The 23,918-nt window shown below is 36.6% G+C and overlaps 1 protein-coding gene across 15 annotated transcripts in view; it reads left to right on the forward strand.

Moving 5' to 3' along the window:
* SNAP91 (synaptosome associated protein 91) overlaps positions 1–23,918 on the forward strand; it is a 165,926-nt gene that overhangs the window by 51,158 nt on the left and 90,850 nt on the right. For all 15 annotated transcript variants that reach the window (XM_045391174.1, XM_045391182.1, XM_005552456.3 and 12 more), the window contains exons 7-8: positions 1,262–1,373; positions 18,644–18,750. In XM_045391174.1, the coding sequence (XP_045247109.1) occupies positions 1,262–1,373; positions 18,644–18,750 (219 nt within the window). The remainder of the gene's footprint in view (positions 1–1,261; positions 1,374–18,643; positions 18,751–23,918) is intronic.

A 23,918-nucleotide genomic window follows, 5' to 3' on the forward strand; every position in this document is an offset into this window, starting at 1 on the left:
CATGTAAATTTAGAGTTATCTTAAAATAAAAAAAATTAATTTTGAAGAGTCTTGAGGCTGGGCATGGCTCACACCTTTAATCCCAAACTTTGGGAGGCCAAGGCGGGCAGATCACTTGAGGTCAGGAGTTTGAGACCAGCCTGGCCAACATGGTGAAACCCTGTTTCTCCTAAAAATACCAAAAAAAAAAAAAATAGCCAGGTGTGGTGGTGCATGCCTGTAATCCTAGCTACTTGGGAGGCTGAGATGAGAGGATCGCTTGAACCTGGGAGGCAGAGATAGCAGTGAACTGAGATCATGCCGCTGCACTCAAGTCTGGACAACAGAGTGAGACTCTGTCTCAAAAAAAAAAAAAAAAAAATCTGAAATCTGATTCATGGAAATAAAATATTTTGACATGTAGAGACATTCTTAATTCATATTGTTCAGCCTTTTTGTATTTTGGTAGTTGCCTACAACAAAGATTTTCCTCAAATTTTAGTAACTTAGTGTCTCTGTTATGATTGTATGGTTTAGTCTATAATTGGGTGCTAATCACAACACCTAACTCCTGTGAAATTTCATAAAAGCAGCAAACCATCTTATTTGTTAACAGATTTTACAATAAAGACTTCACTAAGTATCTGTCGAATTGCCTTTTAACTTATTTTTCTTTTTTTCATTTATTTTTCTTTACTTTCCTTGCCCTTAGTAAGGGTTCTGTCTTGAAAGAGAAAGTCATAAAGGGAAAAAGAAAAGGATTGAGGAATAGGGAGAAATTACGCACCTTTGTGTTGATGATTATAGTAGTTTGGAATGGATGAACAGTTATGAGTCTCTAGAGTTATTTTAGAGGTAGCTGACTAAGGTATTCCCCATGCTATTCTTCCACACTGAGTCATTGCAGGACCCTGGAGTCTGAATTCTTTCACAGAAACTATTAGATAGGAGAAGTGGAAGAAATGTAACATAACAGTAAAAGTAACAAAACACCAGATGTTCAAAAGTTAAATTTGAATAATCTATGGATTAATCTATATAAAGACATATATATATATGCACATATATCTGTCTTTTAATTGACAAGACTAACTTCATTGACTTAAATTGAAGCAAAAACATATGTAGTCCATCTTTTGATATTGGTAGGGTTACTAAATGAATTGCCAACGTTTGTAGAATATTCATGAATTTCTTAGTAGTCATTCGAGACATTTTAATGTGATTCAAGAAAAATTATGACTTGATATGCAGCTAATATTAAATTTTTCTGTTTTTCTAGGTGCATCCAAACGAACTAACAAATGGTGTCATAAATGCAGCATTTATGCTTCTTTTCAAAGATCTTATCAAACTTTTTGCTTGCTACAATGATGGTGTTATTAACTTACTCGGTAGGTGGAACAGCTGAAACATGTCTGGGCTAATGGGATACACGGTAAGATTGATGAATTCTGTAGGGTGAGTCTCTTGTCTCACTTCTTGGCAGGCAATATTGTGTGGAATACCATAATAGTGAGTAAGTCCACAGATGGTGATACTGGCAGAACGATGTGGGCAGAGATGGTAAATCCATATCTAGGATAACTGGGTGCTAATCCTCGTGTAGACAGATTGCTGCTAGCCACCCTAGTAAGAGGAATTAATCCTCAACCTCTTACTTGGTGGATGGATTGTCTCCTTGGACTATTGTGTTACGATGAAAGCTCACTGTTGATCCAGGATGTTGGCCAACTGAGGACCCAGCAGTGATGATAGGCATATAAGCCTTGGCGATGGGAAGCCTATGCTATTTAGCCTATTCATGACCTCCATTCCTGATATCATGCCCACTTCCTATAGAGTTCTCTTAGCCCTCTGATTAGCAAGAGCCATTTTGTGGGATATGCCCTTTGGTTTTTATTCAAGTGGGATGAAGATAGTCTCATGCTCTCTATCCATTCTGAGAAGTCCATCCATCACCTTTTCTCCAGACCTCCTTGTCACCAATCCTCCAGTTTTATTTTTTTCAAGTACCTTATCATCCAGGCCAACAGTTAGTTGCTACACATAATTTGGTGTAGTTCAATGTGTCTTACCATTTTTCCTTTTCCAAAAAGTAGAAAATTAGATAGATATATTTCTGGAAATTTGACTCACTGTGAAGATTTCTTTCTATGTCAAAGCCATCCCTTTGTGGGGATATTATTCAGCTTTTCACTTCCAGGTGGTGCCAACATGAGGAACCATCTCTAAACCAAATTTGAATATTTTCTTCCTCAGTCAGCTGGTGATAGGGAACTCCTCTAGAGTCCATGGTATAATCTGAGGAAGAAATGGGAAAGAAAAAGATGCACTGAGAATATGAACCGTCTGTTCATACAACCTACCTGCTTATTCACAGCCTGCTTGGGGCTTGTCTCTTATAGACTGCTTCTTTTGATAATGGAGTATGATTGCACTTGTTCACCTTTATTGTTTGGTACGTTAGATAACACCCACTTTAGGTCTGATGATCACTTGATGTTCTTTGGTCAAAATTTAAGTCTCTAAAAGTAAAAGGTAGGTAAAAATAAACCAAGGTAAACTGAGGTAAAAGTAAACCAAGAGCATTTTTTCCAAAGGAGATTAGCTACTGTTTGAAGAAGACATGGCTCTACTCCAAAGCACTGGAGGCCTGTATTGGAGTGCACCAAAGGCACTCTACAGCATTTGAATCTGCTGTACACGCTTTGAGTACCTTTAGATCTGCTGAAACAGAGCCCCACGTGGCATCAGTTTGGAGAAGTTGCAGAGTCTTCCCTTAGTCTGGGCCTGACTCATCTGTGACACTATACCAAATGCTTTGCAGCACATACACATGTCCCCTATGTTGCCACCAAAGCAACATAGCAGACTTCTGCCCCTTTTTGGTTACAAAGAGTGCAAGGTACAAAATTTCTCTTTGACATAGAAGGAATTTCTCTGAAATGCACAGACTTCGGGGCCCTTAGAAACTTCATTGAGGTGGCTGGTCTCTGAATTTTCATGGATTCTGTCTCCCATACTTTGACATGCATGTGACTTATCAAGGCAGCTAAGATACCTTCAGTTCTTGCCCACTACATACATTCAGCCTTATGTCATCGAAATGATATCCTATGGGAGTATGACAGCCAAGAGTTTGATATCCCTGAAATAAGACAGTGAGACTTTAATGGCATCTCTGCTAGATGACAGAAAACTGCTTCCAGTGGTTTCTGCTTATTGAGGTAGAGATAAAAGCATTACATAGTTCTGTAACTACATATGAGGTACCAGGAGCTGCATTGATTTTCTTCTGGTAAATGAGGATGTATCTGGAAACCTGCACATTAGCAGTTATCACCTGATTAAGTTTATAATCTACTGTTAACCTCTCAAATACATACATCTTTTCATAAAACAAATATGCAAGTATACTGAGGATGTGATGGAATTTCTACCCCTGTATCTTTGCAGAAATCAGAAAAACAGTACGGATTCTGCTAGTTTTAAAGTATATCTACTCAAACTATGCATTCAGAAAACTGAGGATATAACCACAGATAGTCTTGTGCAGTCACTGGATCTAATTTCCTTTTATAACTTAATCCCCATAAAGCCTCCACTCAGACAGCTAGAACTTTTAGTGACATTACGGGTCCCCAAGGAGTAGAATGAGCTTAGAGTCAGTGTCCCTGAGAAGTCTGGGTAGATAAATCTGACTTCTGGTTTCTGGTTCCACATGGAAGGACCTTAGAAGTCACAACTCTGTCCTAAAAATAAGTACAAAACTGAACAGACTGAAAAATCAATAGCTCTTCTGGGATCCACAAGAGAGGTGAAGACATAGAGAAAACCTCTGCCCCCAAGACTGGGGAGACAGGCAAATACAAGGAGTCATGGATTACTGGAACAGAGACTCATGAATGGAAACTGCCATAGGAACTAGTGTTGAAGTAGGAAGATTTGAACTGTAATTGATGAATTGTTGGAGGCTCAATGTGGCCAAGTCTGAGAGTTTAAAACTCCTAGGGAACCCAGTCATAGGGAGCACCACTTTTGTTTTACCTCCAGGAGCTCAACTAGGTTCCTATAGTAAATATTAGGGAAAAATCTGCTTGTGCTTCCAGGACGGGGAGAAGAAAAGGAACCGTTTTGAAATACGCCAGAGCACTCTTGTTCTTAAGAAGGAGCAACTACTTAACCAGAGTCTCACCTGATGTGCTGAGATTTTATCAGAGCCTAACTGGAGTAGGGCAAGAGAAATACCCAACTCTAGCCCACTGCATCTATCTTGTCCAAGAGGAAAAACCAAGAAGCATTTGTGAAGTTCACAATCCAGAGGCATAGACTCACTAAAAAGTGGGACCTAAACACAGGACAATGGAACACTTGACCTCCCCACACCTTAACACCACATTAATAAAGACCCATTTACAGCAGTTCCTTTTACTTGGTACATCATGTACAGCTATTGAGAAAAAATTACAAGTCATAGTAAATGACCAAAAAAACGTTCAAAAAGACAGAGCAAGCATCAGAACCTGACATGGCAGGGATGAAGGAATGATCAGACTGGGAATTTAAAGCAATTATGATTAATAAGCTAAGGGCTGCAATGGCTAAAATAGGCAGCATGCAAGAACAGATAGGCAGTGTAAGCAGAGAGATGGAAATCCTGAAAAAGAACTAAAAAGAAGTACTAGAGATCAAAACCACGGTGGGATTATTAGCAAACAGGACATGGCTGAGGAAACAATCTTTAAGCTTGCAGACAAATCAATAGAAACCTCCAAAACTACAGAACAAAGAGAACAAAGACTAAAAACAAAACAAAAATGTCAGAACAGAATAAGACTGTGGGACAACACAAACAACTAAAAACAAAACAAAACGTCAGAACAGAATAAGACTGTGGGACAACAACAAAAGGTGTCATATATGTATAATGGAATACCAGAATGAAAAGAGAGAAAGGAACGAAATATTTGAAATAATAATGACAGAGAATTTTCCCAAATTTATGTCAGACATCAAACCACATATCCAGGAAGCTCAGAGAACACCAAGTAGAGTAAATGCCCCCAAAACTACCTTGAGGCATATAATTTTCAAACTATTGAAAATCAAAGGTGAAGAAATAAATCATGAAAAAGCCAGAGGGAAAAATCACTTTGTCTATGGAGGAGGAAAAAAGAAGAATTATGTGTGACTTCACCTCACAAACCATACAAATGAGAAGGGAAATGTTTAGTGTTGAGACAACCCACTTAACCTAGAATTCTTTACCATGTGAAATAGTCCTTTAAAAGTGAAAGAGAAATAAAGACTTTCTCAGTCAAACACAACTGGAAAGAATTTATTGCCAGTAGATCTGCATTTGCGAAAAATGCTAAAAGAAGTTCTATAGGGAGAAGGAAAATCATATGGGTCAGAAACTTGGGTCTACATAAAGAAAGGAAGAATATCAAAAGAAGAGTGAGTGAAGGTTAAATAAAAACTTTTATTTCCCTTATTCTTAGTTGTTCTGACAGACAATAGTTTGTTCAAAATAATAATAGCAATAATATATGTTTATGTATTTATATAAAGTATATACATATATGCTTATATATAGGTGAAATGAATGACAGCAATGATACAAGGGATAATAGGGAGGAATTTGGATGTTTTGTTATTATAAGATACTCACACTATCAATGAAGCACTATGGTGTCATTTGAAAGTGGCCTTGGATTAGTTGTAAATGTACATAGCAAACTCTATGGCTACCACTAAAAAAGTAAAAAAGAAGTGTAATTGATATGCTAAGAAAGGAGAGAAAATGGAATCTTATAAAATGCTCATTTAAAACCACAAAGGGTAGAAAAAGAGTGGAAGACAAAAATAATAACAAAAAACAAAGGCAACAAATAGAAAATAGTAACAAATATGGTAGATACTAATCCAACTATACCAAAAATCACTTTAACTTCAGTAATCTAAATGCATCAATTAAGACAGTGATTACCAGAGCAGATCTAAAAACAAGACCCAACTATAGGTTGTCTATAGGAAACAGACTTTAAATATACAGACACACATAAATTAAGAGTAGAGAGATGGAGAAAAATATACCGTGCTAACACTAATCAAAATAAAGCAAGAGTAGTTATATTAATTTCCAGACATGGCAGACTTCAAAGCAAGGACAGTTATCAAAGATAAAGAAGGACATTACATAATGATAAAGGGGTCAATTTTTCAAATAGACGCAACAGTCCTTAATGTGTATGCACCTAACAGCAGACAATCAATAAGTATGTGTGGCAAAAACTGCTAGAACTGCAAGGAGAAATAGATAAATCTGCTGGTAGAGTTGGATCTTCAACACCCCTCTATCAGTAATGGACAGATTCAGCAGGCAGAAAATCAGTAGGGATGAAGGTGAACTCAACAACACCATTAACTAGATATAATGGACATATATCTATATAGACTACTTGATCTAAAAACAGAAGAGTGCACATTCTTCTCAATCTTGCAGGGAACATTCACCAGTAGAGACCACAATCTGAACTGTAAAACGATTCTTGACAAATTTAAACTAATAGAAATCATACAACCATCTGCTCTCAGACCACAGTGGAATTAAACTAAAAATAATAACAAAAATAACTGGAAAATCTCAGAATAGGTGGAAATTAAACACACTTCTAAATAACACATGGGACAAAGAAGAAAGCTCAAGAGAAATCTAAGAATATTTTGAACTAAATGACACTGAAAATACACCTTATCAAAATGTGTAGGATGCATTGAAAGCAGTGCTTATAGGGAAATTTATAGTATTGAATGCATATACTAGAAGAAAGATCTAAAATCAGTCACCTAAGCTTCCACCTTGGGAAACAAGAAAAAGAAGATAAAATTGTTCAAAGTAAATGGAAGAAAAGAAATAATAAGAATTAGAACGTAAATCAATGAAATTGAAAACAGGAAATCAATAGAAAAAAATGATGAAACCAAAAGCTGGTTCTTTGAAAAGATCAATAAAATCAATAAGTCTCTAGCCAGACTAAGAAAAAAAAAAAAAAAGGACACAAATTACTAATAATAGAAATTAAAGAGGGGAGACTACTACAGATCTTATGGACATTAAAAAGGTAAGAGAATATTATGAACAACTATGTGCTCACAAATTTGATAACTAAATGAAATGGACCAACTCCTTGAAAGATACAATCTATCTAAACTCACACAAGAAGAAATAGACAACCTGGATAGGCCTCTATCTATTAAAAATACTTAGTCAATGATAACCTTTGAAAACAAAAACATCAGGCCCACATGGGTTTACTGGTGAATTCTACCAAGCACTTAAGTGAGAAATTATACCATCACTTGACACTCTCTTCCAGAAGATAGAAATAGAGAAGAATCTTCTTAACTCTTTTTATGAGGCCAGCGTTACCTTAACTTCAAAACCAAAGACATTACAAGAAAAGGAAAGTGGCCAGGTGCAATGGCTCATGCTTGTAATCCCAGCACTTTGGGACGCCAAGTCGGGGGCAGATCACTTGAAGTCAGGAGTTTGAGACCAACCTGGCCAAGATGGTGAAACCCCATCTCTACTAAAAATACAAAAATCAGCTGGATGTGGTGACAGGCACCTGTAATCCCAGCTACTCAGGAGGCTGAAGCAAGAGAATTGCTTGAACCAGGAGGTGGAGGTTGCAGTGAGCTGAGATTGTGCCATTGCACTCCAGCCTGAGCAACAGAGCAAGACTCCATCTCAAAAAAAAAGAATTAATTTGACTGTTAGATTACCAAGCCAGGCTATTAAATAGCTAATATTCTCAGATCTGCCTGTATCTTGTATTATATCCTGAACCATTAATTTAGTTTCCTAACACTTCTGCTTCAATATTTATAATACAACTGAGGTAAATTAGCTAATGTCTTAGATGTCTTCCAACATTAATGTCCGAAGATTGTATTAACTATTGCAATTGAAAATTGAAAATGCAGACTTACAGAAAGTACATTATTAGAATTAATACCATCATTTGAATTTTTCATTTATGTATTTTTAATAATCTTTTGCTGTAGGCTTGACTTTTAAAAAATTCAGTTTGCTTTTGAAATATGAATAATACTCATCTGGAAAAGAAAGTAGAACTCATAATGCCACCTATGGGTTAAAAAAATCTTTCCAACAAATTATGGTAGAACAACTGGATATCCACATGGGAAGGAAATGAACTTTGAACTTTATCTCAGTTAGTTGTTCAAAATATGCCTACAAATTATTTGATACTCATCCCCTAAAAAGGTATGAATTGGCTGGGCGTGGTGGCTCACGCCTGTAATCCCAACACTTTGGGAGGCCAAGGTGGGCAGATCACTTGAGGTCAGGAATTTGAGACCAGCCTGGCCAACATGGTGAAACCTCATCTCTACTAAAAATACAAAAAAAAAAAAAAAAAAAAAAAATACCAGGCACGGTGGCGCATGCCTGTAATCCCAGCTACTAGGGAGGCTAAGGCAGGAGAATCACTTGAACTGGGAGGTGGAGGTTGCAGTGAGCCAAGATTATACTACTGCACTCCAGCCTGGGCAACAAAGGGAGACTCCACCTAAAAAAAAAAAAAAAAAAAAAGATATAAATCAACTCCTATCACCTTCAATGTGAGATGGACTTAGACTTCTAATGAATAGAATGAAGCTGAAGCAATGGTGTGACGTTTTGATACTAAGTTATAAGAAACACCTTGATGTCTTCCTCACTAGTTCTTGCTTAGATCATTTGCTCTAGAGAAAGCCAGGAGTAAAGTTGTGAGGACACCAGACAGCCTTGTAGAGAGTTCCATACAGCAAGAAGCTGAGACCTTCTGTCAACAGGTATGTGAGTAAGCCACCCTGCAAGCAGAACCTTTGGCCCCAGACCACTGAGGGCTACAGGCACGGCCAACAGTTTGACTATAACCTCATGCGGCCCTGAACCCGACCCATCCAGCTAAGCCACTTCCAAATTCATGACTAACAAGCTGTGTGAGACCAGAAATTTATTTGTTGCTTTAACTGCTAAATTTTGGAGTAATTTGTTATTCAGTAGTAGATAATATGCCTCACAGCAGGCCTACAAGTAAAATCAAAAGAATTATTGGCCTAAATATAAAGGTTAAAACTATAAAGCTTCTAGAAGAAAACAAGGACTAGGCAAAGATTTCTTAATTAAAATACAGAATTATGAGGCCAACATCATCCTGATACCAAAGCCTGGAAGAGACACAACAAAAAAAAGAGAATTTTAGACCAATATCCCTGATGAACATCGATGCAAAAATCCTCAATAAAATACTGGCAAACCGAATCCAGCAGCACATCAAAAAGCTTATCCACCATGATCAAGTGGGCTTCATCCCTGGGATGCAAGGCTGGTTCAACATATGCAAATTAATAAATGAAATCCAGCATATAAACTGAACCAAAGACAAAAACCACATGATTATCTGAATAGATGCAGAAAAGGCCTTTGACAAAATTCAACAGCCCTTCATGCTAAAAACTCTCAATAAATTCGGTATTGATGGGATGTATCTCAAAATAATAAGAGCTATTTATGACAAACCCACAGCCAATATCCTACTGAATGGACAAAAACTGGAAGCATTCCCTTTGAAAACTGGCACAAAAACAGGGATGCCCTCTCTCACCACTCCTATTCAACATAGTGTTGGAAGTTCTGGCTAGGGCAATCAGGCAAGAGAAAGAAATCAAGGGTATTCAAATAGGAAAAGAAGAGGTCAAATTGTCCCTGTTTGCAGATGACATGATTGTATATTAAGAAAATCCGATTGTCTCAGCCCAAAATCTCCTTAAGCTGATAAGAAACTTCAGCAAAATCTCAGGATACAAAATCAATGTGCAAAAATCACAAGCATTCTTACACACCAGTAACAGACAAATGGAGAGCCACATCATGAATGAACTTCCGTTCACAATTGCTTCAAAGAGAATAAAATACCTAGGAATCCAACTTACAAGGGATGTAAAGGACCTCTTCAAGGAGAACTACAAACCACTGCTCAGTGAAATAAAGGAGGATACAAACAAATGGAAGAACATACCATGCTCATGGACAGGAAGAATCAATATTGTGAAAATGGCCATACTGCCCAAGGTAATTTATAGATTCAATGCCATCCCCATCAAGCTGCCAATGACTTTCTTCACAGAATTGGAAAAAACTGCTTTAAAGTTCATATGGAACCAAAGAAGACCCCGCATCTACAAGACAATCCTAAGCCAAAGGAACAAAGTTGGAGGCATCACGCTACCTGACTTCAAACTATACTACAAGGCTACAGTAACCAAAACAGCATGGTACTGGTACCAAAACAGAGATATAGACCAATGGAACGGAACAGAGTCCTCAGAAATAATACCACACATCTACCTCCATCTGATCTTTGACAAACCTGAGAGAAACAAGAAATGGGGAAAGGATTCCCTATTTAATAAATGGTGCTGGGAAAATTGGCTAGCCACATGTAGAAAGCTGAAACTGGATCCTTTCCTTACTCCTTATACAAAAATTAATTCAAGATGGATTAGAGACTTAAATGTTAGACCTAATACCATAAAAACCCTAGAAGAAAACCTAGGTAATACCATTCAGGACATAGGAATGGGCAAGGACTTCATGTCTAAAACACCAAAAGCAATGGCAACAAAAGCCAAAATTGACCAATGGGATCTAATTAAACTAAAGAGCTTCTGCACAGCAAAAGAAACTACCATCAGAATGAACAGGCAACCTACAGAATGGGAGAAATTTTTTTTTGCAATCTATTCATCTAACAAAGGGCTAATATCCAGAACCTACAAATAACTCAAACAAATTTACAAGAAAAAAACAACCCCATCAAAAAGTGGGCAAAGAATACGAGCAGACACTTCTCAAGAGAAGACATTCATACAGCCAACAGACACATGAAAAAATGCTCATCATCACTCGCCATCGGAGAAATGCAAATCAAAACTACAATGAGATACCATCTCACACCAGTTAGAATCGCAGTCATTAAAAAATCAGGAAACAACAGGTGCTGGAGAGGATGTGGAGAAATAGGAACACTTTTACACTGTTGGTGGGACTGCAAACTAGTTCAACCATTGTGGAAAACAATGTGTCAATTCCTCAAGGATCTAGAACTAGAAATACCATTTGACCCAGCCATCCCATTACTGGGGATATACCCAAAGGATTATAAGTCATGCTGCTATAAAGACACATGCTCACGTATGTTTAATGCAGCACTATTCACAATAGCAAAGACTTGAAATCAACCCAAATGTCCATCAGTGACAGATTGGATTAAGAAAATGTGGCACATATACACCATGGAATACTATGCAGCCATAAAAAAGGATGAGTTCGTGTCCTTTGTAGGGACATGGATGCAGCTGGAAACCATCATTCTCAGCAAACTATTGCAAGAACAGAAAACCAAACACCGCATGTTCTCACTCATAGGTGGGAACTGAACAATGAGATCACTTGGACACAGGAAGGGGAACATCACACACCGGGGCCTATTGTGGGGAGGGGGAGAGGGGGGAAGGATAGCATTAGGAGATATACCTAATGTAAATGACGAGTTGATGGGTACAGCACACCAATATGGCACATGTATACATATGTAGCAAACCTGCACGTTGTGCACATTTACCCTAGAACTTAAAGTATAATAAAAAATAGAAAACTATGTAATTTGGAAGTATTATTTTCTAGACTGTGGATAACCAAATATAGAATTCGTGATTTTTTAATGCTTTATCTGTATAAAATCATTTCTATATTCTATTTATAGTATGCATTTTCTAGCTCATTAAAAGTACATAAAAACTGCAAAAAAAATAATAAAATACAGAAAACATGAACTTTAAAAGAGAACGTTAACAAGTTGGACTTCATCAAAATTACTCATGCTATTCAAAAGACATCATTAAGAATGAAAATACAAGTCACAGAGGGGAAGAAAGTACATGTATTTATGTTTTAGGGATGCCTATCAAGAACATATAAAGAACTCAGTAATGAAGACAACTCAATTTTTATAATGTACAAAAGATTTGAATAGACACTTTACGAAAGAAGATATTAAGTGGCTAAGAAAGATATAAAAAAATTATCAATGTCATTAGTTACTGAGGAAATGTAAACTAAAATCACAGTAAGATACCTTTTGGACCTACTAGACTCACTAAAATTAAAACTACTGATGGTATCAAGTATTAGTGAGGATGTACAGTAACTGGAACTCCTATACACATCTGATAGGAGTGTAAAATGGTAAAACATCAAATGTTTTACCATTTTACATTTACTGTTTTACTTTAACAGTTGAACATACACCTAACTTACGACCCACTAAGATCATATCCTGGATACTTACCCAAGAGAAATAAAAACCAGTGTCCATACAAAGACTAGCACATGAATGTTCAAAAATGTTCATAATAGAAAAAAACATAAACTAAATATTCATTAATAGGTACATAAACAAAACAAGACATATATATATTACACAGTGCTACTCAACAATAAAAAGGAATGAACCGTTACATTTATGTAATAACATAAATGAATTTCAAAATCATTAGGTTGAAAGAAACCAAAGAAAAGACAGTTCATGCTGTATGGCTATTTACATAAAATTTTAGAAAATGCAAACTAACTTACAGTGACAGAAAGTAGACCAGTGGTTACCCATGGTTCAGAGTGGAGGAAGGAATGAACTACAAAGAGACACAAGAAATCTTTTGGGAGTAATAAAAATGTTCTGTACTGCTGTGGTTTGAATGCCCCCTCCAAAACTCATATTGGAATTTAATTGGCATTGTGGTGATATTAAGAGGTGAAACTTTTAAGAAGTGACTTTTCTCAGGCATGCAGTCTCTCACCATGTGATACCTTCTGTCATGTTATGATGCAGCAAGAAGGCCCTTATCAGATACAGCCCCTTGATCTTGGACTTCCAGCCACAAGAACTGTGAGCCAAATAAATCTTTTTTTTTTTTTTTACAAATTATCTAGTGTGTGGTATTCCATGATAGCAGCAGAAAATGGACTGACATGTACCTTGCTTGTGACAGTAATTGATGTTGCATATAAGTGCCAATACACATAAAATCTGCACCTTAAATGAATGTAATATATTCTATATAAATAATAGCTCAGTAAATTTTATTTAAAATTTAAAAAGAAAAGGAAATTACATGAATATAGTTGAAAAATCCTCAACAAAATATTAGCAAATTAAATCCAACAATGTATAAAAAGAATTATAAACCAAGACCAAGGGGATTTACCCAGGTATGCAAAGCTGGTTCAACATTTGAAAATCAATTAATGTAATCTGCCACATCAAAAGCTAGAAGAGAAAAATCATATGATCATGTCAGTAGATACAAGAAAAGAATTTGATGAAATCCAACACCCATTGATGATAAAAATTATCAGCAAACTAGGAATAGAGGGGGAACTTCGTCAACTTGATAAAGAATATGTACAAAAACTTAATAGCTAACATCATATTTAATGGTGAAAAAGCTAGAAGCTTTCCCAGTAAGATCAGGAGGAAGGCAAAGTGTCCCCTCTCACCACTGCTTTTCACCATCATACTGGAAGTTCTAGCTAATGCAGTAAGACAAGAAACGGAGATGAGAGGTATACAGATTTGGGATGGAGCAATAAGACTTCTTTGTTCCCAGATTATATGACCATGTATTGTAGAAAATCCAAAAGAATTGACAAAAAAACTCCTGGAACTAATAAGCAATTATAGCAAGGTTGCTAGAAAAATGGTTAATGTACAAAAGTCAGTTGCTTTCTGATATACTAGCAATGAACAAGCAGAATTCGAAATTAAAAACACAATGCCGTTAACATCAACACTCCCTAAAATGAAATACTTAGGTATAAACTTAACAAAATGTCTATAAGATCTATATGAGGAAAACTATACAACTCTTATGAAAGAAATCAAACAACTAATAAATGGAGAGATATTTCATGTTCATGGATAAGAAGGTTCCACTTCGGGAGGCCGAGATGGGCGGATCACGAGGTCAGGAGATCGAGACCATCCTGGCTAACACAGTGAAACCCCGTCTCTACTAAAAATACAAAAAAAAACTAGCCGGGCGAGATGGCGGGTGCCTGTAGTCCCAGCTACTCGGGAGGCTGAGGCAGGAGAATGGCGTAAACCCGAGAGGCGGAGCTTGCAGTGAGCTGAGATCCGGCCACTGCACTCCAGCCTGCGCAACAGAGCGAGAGTCCGTCTCAAAAAAAAAAAAAAAAAAAAAGAATGTTCAATATTGTGAATATGTCAGTTCTTTCCAACATGGTCTATAGATTTATTGCAATAGTTTTCAGTATTTCAGCAAGTAACTTTGTGGATATTGACAAACTGATTCTAATAAGGCAAAAGACCCAGAATAGCCAACAAAATATTATTGAAGAAGAACAAAGTTGAATGACCTATTTCACTTTAAAACCTACTATAATGCTACAGTAATCAAGATATTGTTGTATTGGCAAAAGATTAGACAAATAGATCAGTGGAACAGAATAGAGAGCCCAGAAATCAACCCACATTTATATAACCTGATCTATAATAAAGAAGCAAAAACAATCTTTTGAACAAATGGTGCTGGAACAACTGGACATTCATACACCAAAAAAATTAATCTGGACACAGACCTTATACCCTTTACAAATATTAATTCAAAATGGATCATAGACCTCAATGTAAAATGCAAACCTATAAACATCCTAGAAGGTAACATAGGAGAAAACCTAAATGACCTTGGATATGGTGGTGACATTTTAGATACAACACCACAGGCATGATCCATGAAAGAAATAATTGATAAGCTGGACTTTATTAAAATTAAAAACTTCTGTTCCATGAAAGACAGTGTCAAGAAAAGGGTAAGATGTGCCACACACTGGAAGACAATATTTGTGAAAACCACATCTAATAAAGGACTGTTGTCCAAAATATACAAAGAACTCTTAGAATTAAAAAATAATAAAACAAACAACCCAATTAAAAATGGGCTGAAAACTCTGATACCTCACCAACAAAGATATGCAGATATTATTCAGTGCTAAAAGGAAATGTGCTATCAATCCATGAAAAGGCATGAAGGAACCTTAAATGCATATTACTGAGTGAAAGAAGCCAGTCTGAAAAGGCATGTTTTCAGCTCTCTGTCATTCTACAAAAGGCAGAGCTATGAAGTCAATAAAAAAGATACTGTGTTTAGTGGAGGTCTCATTTTGTCTCCCAGATGGGAGTGCAGTGGCATGAACACAGTTCACTGCAGCCTTGACCTCCTGTGCTCAAGTGATCCTCCTGCCTTAGCCTCCCAAGTAGCTGGAATTACAGGCACATACCACGTCTCCTGACCAATTTTTGAATTTTTTTTTTTTTTTTGTAGACATAGGGCCTCGCCTTGTTCCCCAGGCTGGTCTCAAACTCCTGGGTTCAAGTAATCTTCCTGCCTCAGCCTCCCACCGTACTGAGATTATAGGCATGAGCCACCATGCCTGGCCAGAGTTTCAGGACAGTGAAAATACGCTGTATGATACTAAAATGGCAGATTCATGTCATTATACATTTGTCCAAACCCATACAATGTGCAACACCAAGAGTGAACAGTAAGGAATGCTATGGACTTGGGGTGATAATGACATTCAATGTAGGTTCATCAGTTGTAACTAATAAGGCACTCTTTTCGGAGGTGTTGATAATGGGGGAGGCTATGCATGTTTAGAATATGGGAAATCTCTGTAACTTTCGTTTAATTTTGTTGTGAACCTAAAACTACTCTTTAAAAAGTATTTTTCTAAAAAAAAAAAAAAAAGTCAGGATATATTCCTTTCCCCTATGCATAGTCACTATGGTAAAGGTCCATTATGCAGAAGACAAGGAAAAATTACTTTAAGCAGTGTTCAAGGACTTTCCTCAAGAATATCTGGAGAACTTGTTAAAGCTCAGGTTGCTGACCCTGTAACCCAGAGTTTCTAATTCAGTAGGTCTGAGGTGGGGCCTGAGAATTTGCATTCCTGATAAGGGCCAAAGACATGCTGTTCCTGGTGGTTTGGGGACTTTAGTATGGGAATCATTGTATTAGAACCACTCCCAGATGCTCAGACTAGCATTTTGAATTCACACATTTTGGCATATTCACCCAATTTGATAAATTTTGAGGCAGGTGTGTTTTTCACTTGTTTACCTGATAGTGCTAGGAGTTAACCTTATGAATATGTTGTGGGTTAATTTTAATCAAGGACTTCATGACCAATACTTTACACCTAATGTTGGAATCAATATTCGTGCTACAAATCTTCACAAATGCTTTATTGCTATAATGAAACTCTGACTTGTAACTAAGCTGTCTCCCTGACTAATGGTCATCAGTAATAGCTTATGTAGAAACTCTCAGTTTGTCTCTCAGAGATGATAATTTTTTTCATTTGGTTTCTTTCCTAGCACAATTATCCTTCAAAAGTTAATACAGTATGACAAGGGTAATTTATCACAGCTTTACAGAGGTTCATGTTACAAACATGAAATTTGATCATTTCAAATATTGAAAATTAACATATGTTATCTTTACTGCAAAGGAAAGGTAGAGGCTCATTTTTGGATGACCAATCCCCTCTGTAAAAGTGTTGGTTTCCCTAGGCCCTGTGCTGGTCTGGACAGGGAAGCCTCACAGCTGTGCCTGTGTCAGTGAAATAGAACATATTGCCTTTCTGTGTCAATGCTACTATTATAGAAACAATTAGGAGATTATAACCTAAATCCACAATGATTGAGTGCTTTTTATTGCTGAGTCCTAAATTATCATGAAGGATATAAACAATTTTAAAAGTATCCAGAGGAGACAGAAAAAAAATTGGTTAAAATTTTGGTCACTGGTTCTAAAAGGAAATTGAGATATTCCACTTGATTTTTCTTTTTGTATTATTGCTGAAGATCAGATGCAAAGATATAAACTCAGGTTATACTAAAGAGAAGTAATTTGGATATTTGAAAGAAATTATTTATATGAAGATCGTTGTAAAAAGAGAGAACAAAAAGTATGTTTTGCCTGAATAAATCCTTATTTTCAAATTTCTTAACAAGAAAAGACTTTCCTCTTACAGCACCATGAGTTTATCCATTGCATTAGAAAATGGGACAGAGTGGATAAAGAAAGTATCCTTAGATTTGGTCATTTTTTAAAAGACTCTCTTTTCTCTAAACTCCTAGCAAGTAGAAAACAGTATGTGTTTGTTTTCTTGATCTTTTTGCTTCCCTTAAATACCCTACAGGGGAGGTCCATGTAAAAAGCAAAATTACCCAAAGACTGTCAACAGAAGGTAATGAGTAACTGCTCTTGATAATTAGTTCTTTGTGTAATTATATATTATTAAACTTTCCTTAAGAAAATTAAAAATACTTCTGAATATTGTTGGTGATACCTCACCAACAAAGATATGCAGATATTATTCAGTGCTAAAAGAAAATGTGCTATCAATCCATGAAAAGGCATGAAGGAATCTTAAATGCATATTACTAAGTGAAAGAAGCCAGTCTTTGTGTAATTATATATTATTAAACTTTCCTTAAGAAAGTAAAATTACATGCTGAATGAAATAACTGTCAACTATGAGAGAATATTAAAATAGCATATGTTAAACCATGTGTAAATATAAAATAATGAACTTATAAAAAAATACTAGGCCATCAGTTATAATCCAGAGTTGCCTGGGAACTACTGTAGACAGACATGGCCTGCTGTGTCTCCATCTGCAGTGTCAATAATTATTGACTGAATGATCAATGAATAACTGATTTAAACACTGATGAAGTACTGGTTTTCTTCAAAGCATGTATGGAAAAATTATACTCTCATATTGCAAGTGTAATGGAGCTGTAGTTCCCTGATGACTGAATTCTAGCCTTGAGTGTGTGAAAGAGAACAGCAAAATAAGCTTCCGTTTTTCTGTTTGGAAAGCTAAAAGTTGAGAAAGAGAGCATAAATAGACTAGAAAGTCATTAAGGATATAGTAAAACAAATTTTTTTCACAAAACTCTACCGTCTAAAATAGCCACATCATAATGTTTGAAAGAAATAATTTATGACCAATAAAAGCAAGTATCAACTTAGTGTAGAAAATGTAAAGAATTAATTCAGGAAGGTTTATTGATTATTGCCTTATAATTTATAGATTATTAGTTTATAGTGAGCTAATAAGAAAATAAGGATTCTGTAGAATGCAGTCATAAATTTTGAGATTATCATCAGTAAGAATTTGCTGCTATTTTCCAAGACAGGATATTGGGATATATGGAACGTGAATTTAGCCAGTTGTGGCAATTTATATATTCTTCTACTTTAGTTCTGTTTTCATATTTAAATTGTTTTATTTGAGACAGATGATTATCTTGGAACATAACACTTTTCTTAATCTATTCAGGTTCCCTTTGTTTAGGTGCCTTAATACCTAATATAAGTTTTACTACCAAGTGTTTTGATTCAAACATTAAGTTTTAAGTAGTAATCTTAACATAAGCTTAGAAAAAAATAGAATAGAATACTCTTTTCAAATTGCTTATCTCTTTATTTTTTCTAGAAAAGTTTTTTGAAATGAAGAAAGGACAATGTAAAGACGCTCTAGAAATTTACAAACGATTTCTAACTAGAATGACACGAGTGTCTGAATTTCTCAAGGTTGCAGAGGTAAGTAATATTAAGTTTTGTTGGGAATATAATTTTTTAAATATTTGCTCATATATCTGGAGTATATAATAGAAGGCGTAAGAGAGTCACAGTATGTTAGGGTTGGAAGTGCCTCAGAGTCACAGTATATTAAGGTTGGAAGTGACTTTGGAAGTCATCTCATCCAATTTCTCATTCAGAGCTGTACTCTGTACTCCTGCATCCTAATCAGATGATCATTCTGCATTCAAATAAAAGTTTCATGGATAATAAGCTCATTTGCTGCTTTGCAAGGTGGTCTATTCCTCCATTCTACCTAATAGCTATCTTTAATTGTTAGAAAAGCCTTTATTTTCATTGAACCTTAGGTTTGCCTTTAGAAAAGCCTGTTTATTATTCTTAGCATGTAAATGATAAATCATAAATTCTGACCTTCCTTACTTTGGCAATGATTTATACACAATGAAAAATAAAACAGAAAGCATAATTTGTTTTATAAAATTTATAAATTGTTTCTTAAGGAGAGCATAATTTGTTTTATAAAATTTATAAATTGTTTCTTAAGGATGTGTCTTTATACTTGATTAGAATACCTGTGTAACTATACAGTTGCTGTTCCTGAAATTATCTATGAGTTGGTATTTTCTCTTATAAAATCCAATTAATGATTCATGCTGATACTGGAAATTATAACATTGTTATTATAGTCCTTTGGAAGAATCACAGTGTATTTTTATCTTATATGTCAATTAACTGATTACTAGGAACTGATTGGAATGTTGTATGAAAGAGGTTCTACAGCTCAGCAGCAAACCATACAATGCTGTGGATGTGGAACATTCATGCCATGTTTTTGCTGTTTTTGTCATTTTAAGAATATACTGCAAGAACAGGCATTTTATACACACAATTTAAGAAGTACTCTAGTCCATGCATTGTGTTTAAAATCTTTTATTCATAGAAGTAATAATTATCATATGCAAGTTCTGGAACCAAAATAATATCACAAAATGCTGATTCTTGAACTTTCACCCATACAACATGTAGTTAGAATAAAAATCTTTTTTAAATATAAGGGAAACAAAAGGTAAAGATTAGCTTATGTAAATTGTATATGCATTAAAGCACATTCATGTTTCATTCCTCATGGGTTTATCAATGTTGGTAGTCTATAAGAAATTATAGAATTGCTCAAAATTTTTTCTTTTGCTGCTATACAGGTTTTATTTTTTGTATTTGGTATGATTTTGCCATGGTTTAACCGTAATTATCAGCTTAATCTAGTAAAATTTGCCTAATTTCTTTCTGTGAAAAGGTAAATTATGCCTAAGTACCGAGAACAGATTATTTGATTGTTTTATTAAATCTTGGTGTACATTCATCCCAGTTTCCCATTTGTTATTGTATATAAGTAAGGAGCTGGCATGTGGCAGTCTGGGGTATGCATTTCTCTAATTGGTGTTACAAGGCTGGGCTCAGGATTCCCATGAGAAAAGTTCTGCTTACGTGTCAATTCCTTCTGTCTTAACATGTAAAATTTTACTTTTTGTCTATTGATACCTCATGTTAGCACAAGCCCAACTGAGGCCATTGAGAAAGAGATATACAGAGATCGGATGTCATTTTAAGAGCCTGTCTTTAAATAACTGGATAATAAATTTTAAAATTATTTTTATTTGAACATTATGATTAAGACTTTTTCATAGAATGAATACTAATTTACAAAATTATTTTTAATAGAGTAAACATTAAATCACAATGGGACAACCATAACCGTTTGTGTTTTCTTTCACATGTAAATCACATTGTTCATAATTTGAACACACAATGTTTGAATACCAGTATTGAGTGGTTTGGTTATGATTGGTTAATAGAGAAATTTTTCAACAAATGTACAAATCTCTCTTTACTATATAGTACTCGTGTGGTCTATGTATGGATTCATACTCAATAGCTATCCCATAGTTAGTAACACTTACCTGAAGAGTCTCAAGAAAATTTCTAGAATATGATTTTCAAAATACAACTTTATATATTGGTTATTTGGGAAATAGTAACAGTAAGTTGTTCATTGTATTGAAGAAAAGGTAATGTAGTTGAACAAGTTCTATGGAAATACTCAAATTTTTTAAATTGCTTGAAGTACAGAAAACTTACTATGTCTTATATTCTTATTCTGAAGTCTCGTATGGCAGACAAGTAAAACTTTGTAAAATAATTTTTACAGGTAAGACATATTTCTGCTAAATACTCTTCTCTTTTATAGAACTAAGTTATTCTTAGTTTTCTATTCTAAGGTAGATATCGAAATCATAGGAGTTACATCTCCCAGAATATTTGCAGACAGAAAGTGATGAGATTTCTGTAACACACTTTAATCCTCTAATGATAATGTGGTTCAGAAGTTCAGAGCAATAAAAATAGCAGTGTTGAGGAAGAATTCTTAAATTGTCTCTTTGAACACAATTATCCATTTAATGGAAATACGTCACCTTTTCCTGAAGTGATTTAAGTATTAGGGATCCATAATATTTTATTTTTAAAAATGCCTCTTTCGGTGCCTTCTTAGCACAGTAGGCAGCGAGTCAGTCTCATAAAAATGCCTCTTTTGTTCATATTAATATTTTTAAATGGATCATCTAAAGTGGTGTTAAAACGTACAAATAAACACAATGCAGTTGCTTTAATTTACAATTTCCCTAATTTGTAATAATATAAGTGGGTTTAGGGAGGTATCAGTGGCTAAACTGTTCCTAAAGTCACAGTTCAGTCATTAGAAGGTGAATTCCAGAGAGGGAAGGAAGACGGCCAACTAGACAAAGCTGGCAAATGCCTCTCCCACCAGGAGGAACCAAAATATCTAGTGAATCATCACACTGATGATCAACAGATCTTTTGAGAGAAAATACTGAAAATCAATAGAGGGACAACACAGATACCATAGTTGAAGAGGGAGGAAGCTGGGAAGCCTGCTGGGAGCCACCACATGCCAGCTGCAGTAAAACACATCCATAGGTGCCCATCCCCCAAGGCTCTCCATCTTGCTCTGCAGTTCCTGCTCTCTACTGGCCGGGACCTGCCATTGCTGCAGGACCAGGATGAATGCCCCCTCGCCTGCTGGCCCCTCCCAAGATTGCCTGCCTGGCCACCCCCGCAGGAGGATATCCACAGTGCAGCCCCCGCTTCCCTACTTGAGTGTTTTGCTGGTGGCCTGGAAGCAGTCTGGCACCCCCAGTGCAGCCAGTGCTTGACCCCGAGGGGCCAGAAGACAAATCTGCAGGCCTGGTTTCAACTCCCTGGGACTCAAGCACACGGCCCACGAGTATCTTGCTGAGATCTATGGCCTGAGCTCAAGTGGAGGAGGAGCCCCCAGTGTCAGAACAAAAAGAAGATTGTGACTTAGATTCTTATACTGGTGCAGGTTCTTGTGCAAATGTAGGAGCTGTGTGTCCCTCCCTTCACAAGACCCATCTGGGAAGGGTGCGGCCTGATAGCCACAGCTTCTTTCCCAGGGAGCCCTGCAGCCCACATCATCTGAACAGCTCTGTGATCTGGGAGCAGAAGACTTGGGACAAGTCTAGCCAGTCAAGATGTCAAGATGTCAAGATGCTCCTGGGGCAGACACTGGAGGAAGACCTGTTGGGTGAGAGGAACACAAGCTGAGTGGGTCCCACAGCTGTCTGCCAGATTGGAAACCCTGGGCCACAGGCACTTTTCCACTTGCATACGCATGATACCATTGCCCTGCCCAGGGGTCCTTCACCCCAACCCACTGCAACACCAGACCACTAGTAGTCATATCCCACAACCTGCTCTGACTCTAACAAGCGCAGTGGGCCCCCCCAAGAGTTAGAGATCTCCTGGTGACCTCTCAGCTGGGACCACCCCTAAAGGGAGAGGGTAGCACAGCCCGCCAAAGCCCCCTTTTGGGCAAAGAAAACATGGGTACAGCACTAGTAGTTGAAGGAGACAGCACCAAGGCCCAAGGCCTGGAAACAAACTTGGACAGGGAGTTATCTCTTGGCCCCTGCCTCTCCTCCCCAGAGCACTGCCACATACACACTGAAAAATAAGAGGTGCCTGGCTGAGTAAGAGTATACCTGTTGACCCTGATGTCACTGTGAAGCGCCATCTACGAGACTGCAATCTAAATTGCACCACCAAACAAAAATACATTGTTTCACCATGCAATACCTCTGAAACGCACCACAGGAACCCATCCATAACCTCAGAACCTAGAACAGAGCTTTGACCCTCTGAAAGCACTCAGAAACAAAACCAATCAACTATATACAACATTCACCAGTCAACCCTTAAGGGAAAAAAAGAATGTAAAAACAAAAAGCCCTATCCAAACGAAAGCAAATTGACAAAGAAAAGAAAAGCCAGCTCCCTCAGGTGAGAAGGAATCAGCTCAAGAACTTAGGCAATGAAAAAAGTCAGAGTGTTTTGTTACCTCTAAAGGATGGCACTAGCTCCCTAGCAGTGGATCCTAACCACATTGAAATGTCTGAAATTATGGACACTGAATTCAGAATCTGGATGGCAAGGAAGCTTAATAAGATCCAAGGGACAGTTGAAATCCAATCCAAGGAAGCCAGAAAAATGATCCAAGATATGAAAGATGATCTAGCTATATTTAAAAAGAACTAAACAGAACTTCTACAGTTGAGAAGTTCACTACAGGAATTTCAAAATGTAGTTGGAAGCCTTAATGACAGACTAGATCACACAGAGGAGAGAATTTCAGAGCTTGAAGACCAGTCCTTCGAATCAACCCAGTCAGACACAAATAAAGCAAAGAATTTTAAAAAATGAACAAAACCTCCAAGAAATATGGTACTAAGTAAAGCAAGCAAACCTGCAATTCATTGGCATTCCTGAGAGAGAAGAAGAGAGAGTGAGCAACTTGGAAAACATATTTGAGGATATAATCCATAAAAATTTCCCCAGTCTTGCTGAAGAGATTGACATGTGAATACAAGAAATTCAGAGAACCCCTATAAGATACTATACAAGATGACCATCCCAAGGCACATAGTCATCAGACTTTCTAAGATCAACACAAGAAAAAATCCTAATGGCAACTAGAGAAAAGGATCAAATCACCTATAAAACGAACCTCATCAGGCTAATGGCAGACTTCTTAAAAGAAACTTTACAAGCCGGAGATTGGTAGCCTATTCTTA

The sequence above is a fragment of the Macaca fascicularis genome, chromosome 4 (assembly GCF_037993035.2).
Source record: "Macaca fascicularis isolate 582-1 chromosome 4, T2T-MFA8v1.1".
NCBI lineage: Eukaryota > Metazoa > Chordata > Mammalia > Primates > Cercopithecidae > Macaca > Macaca fascicularis.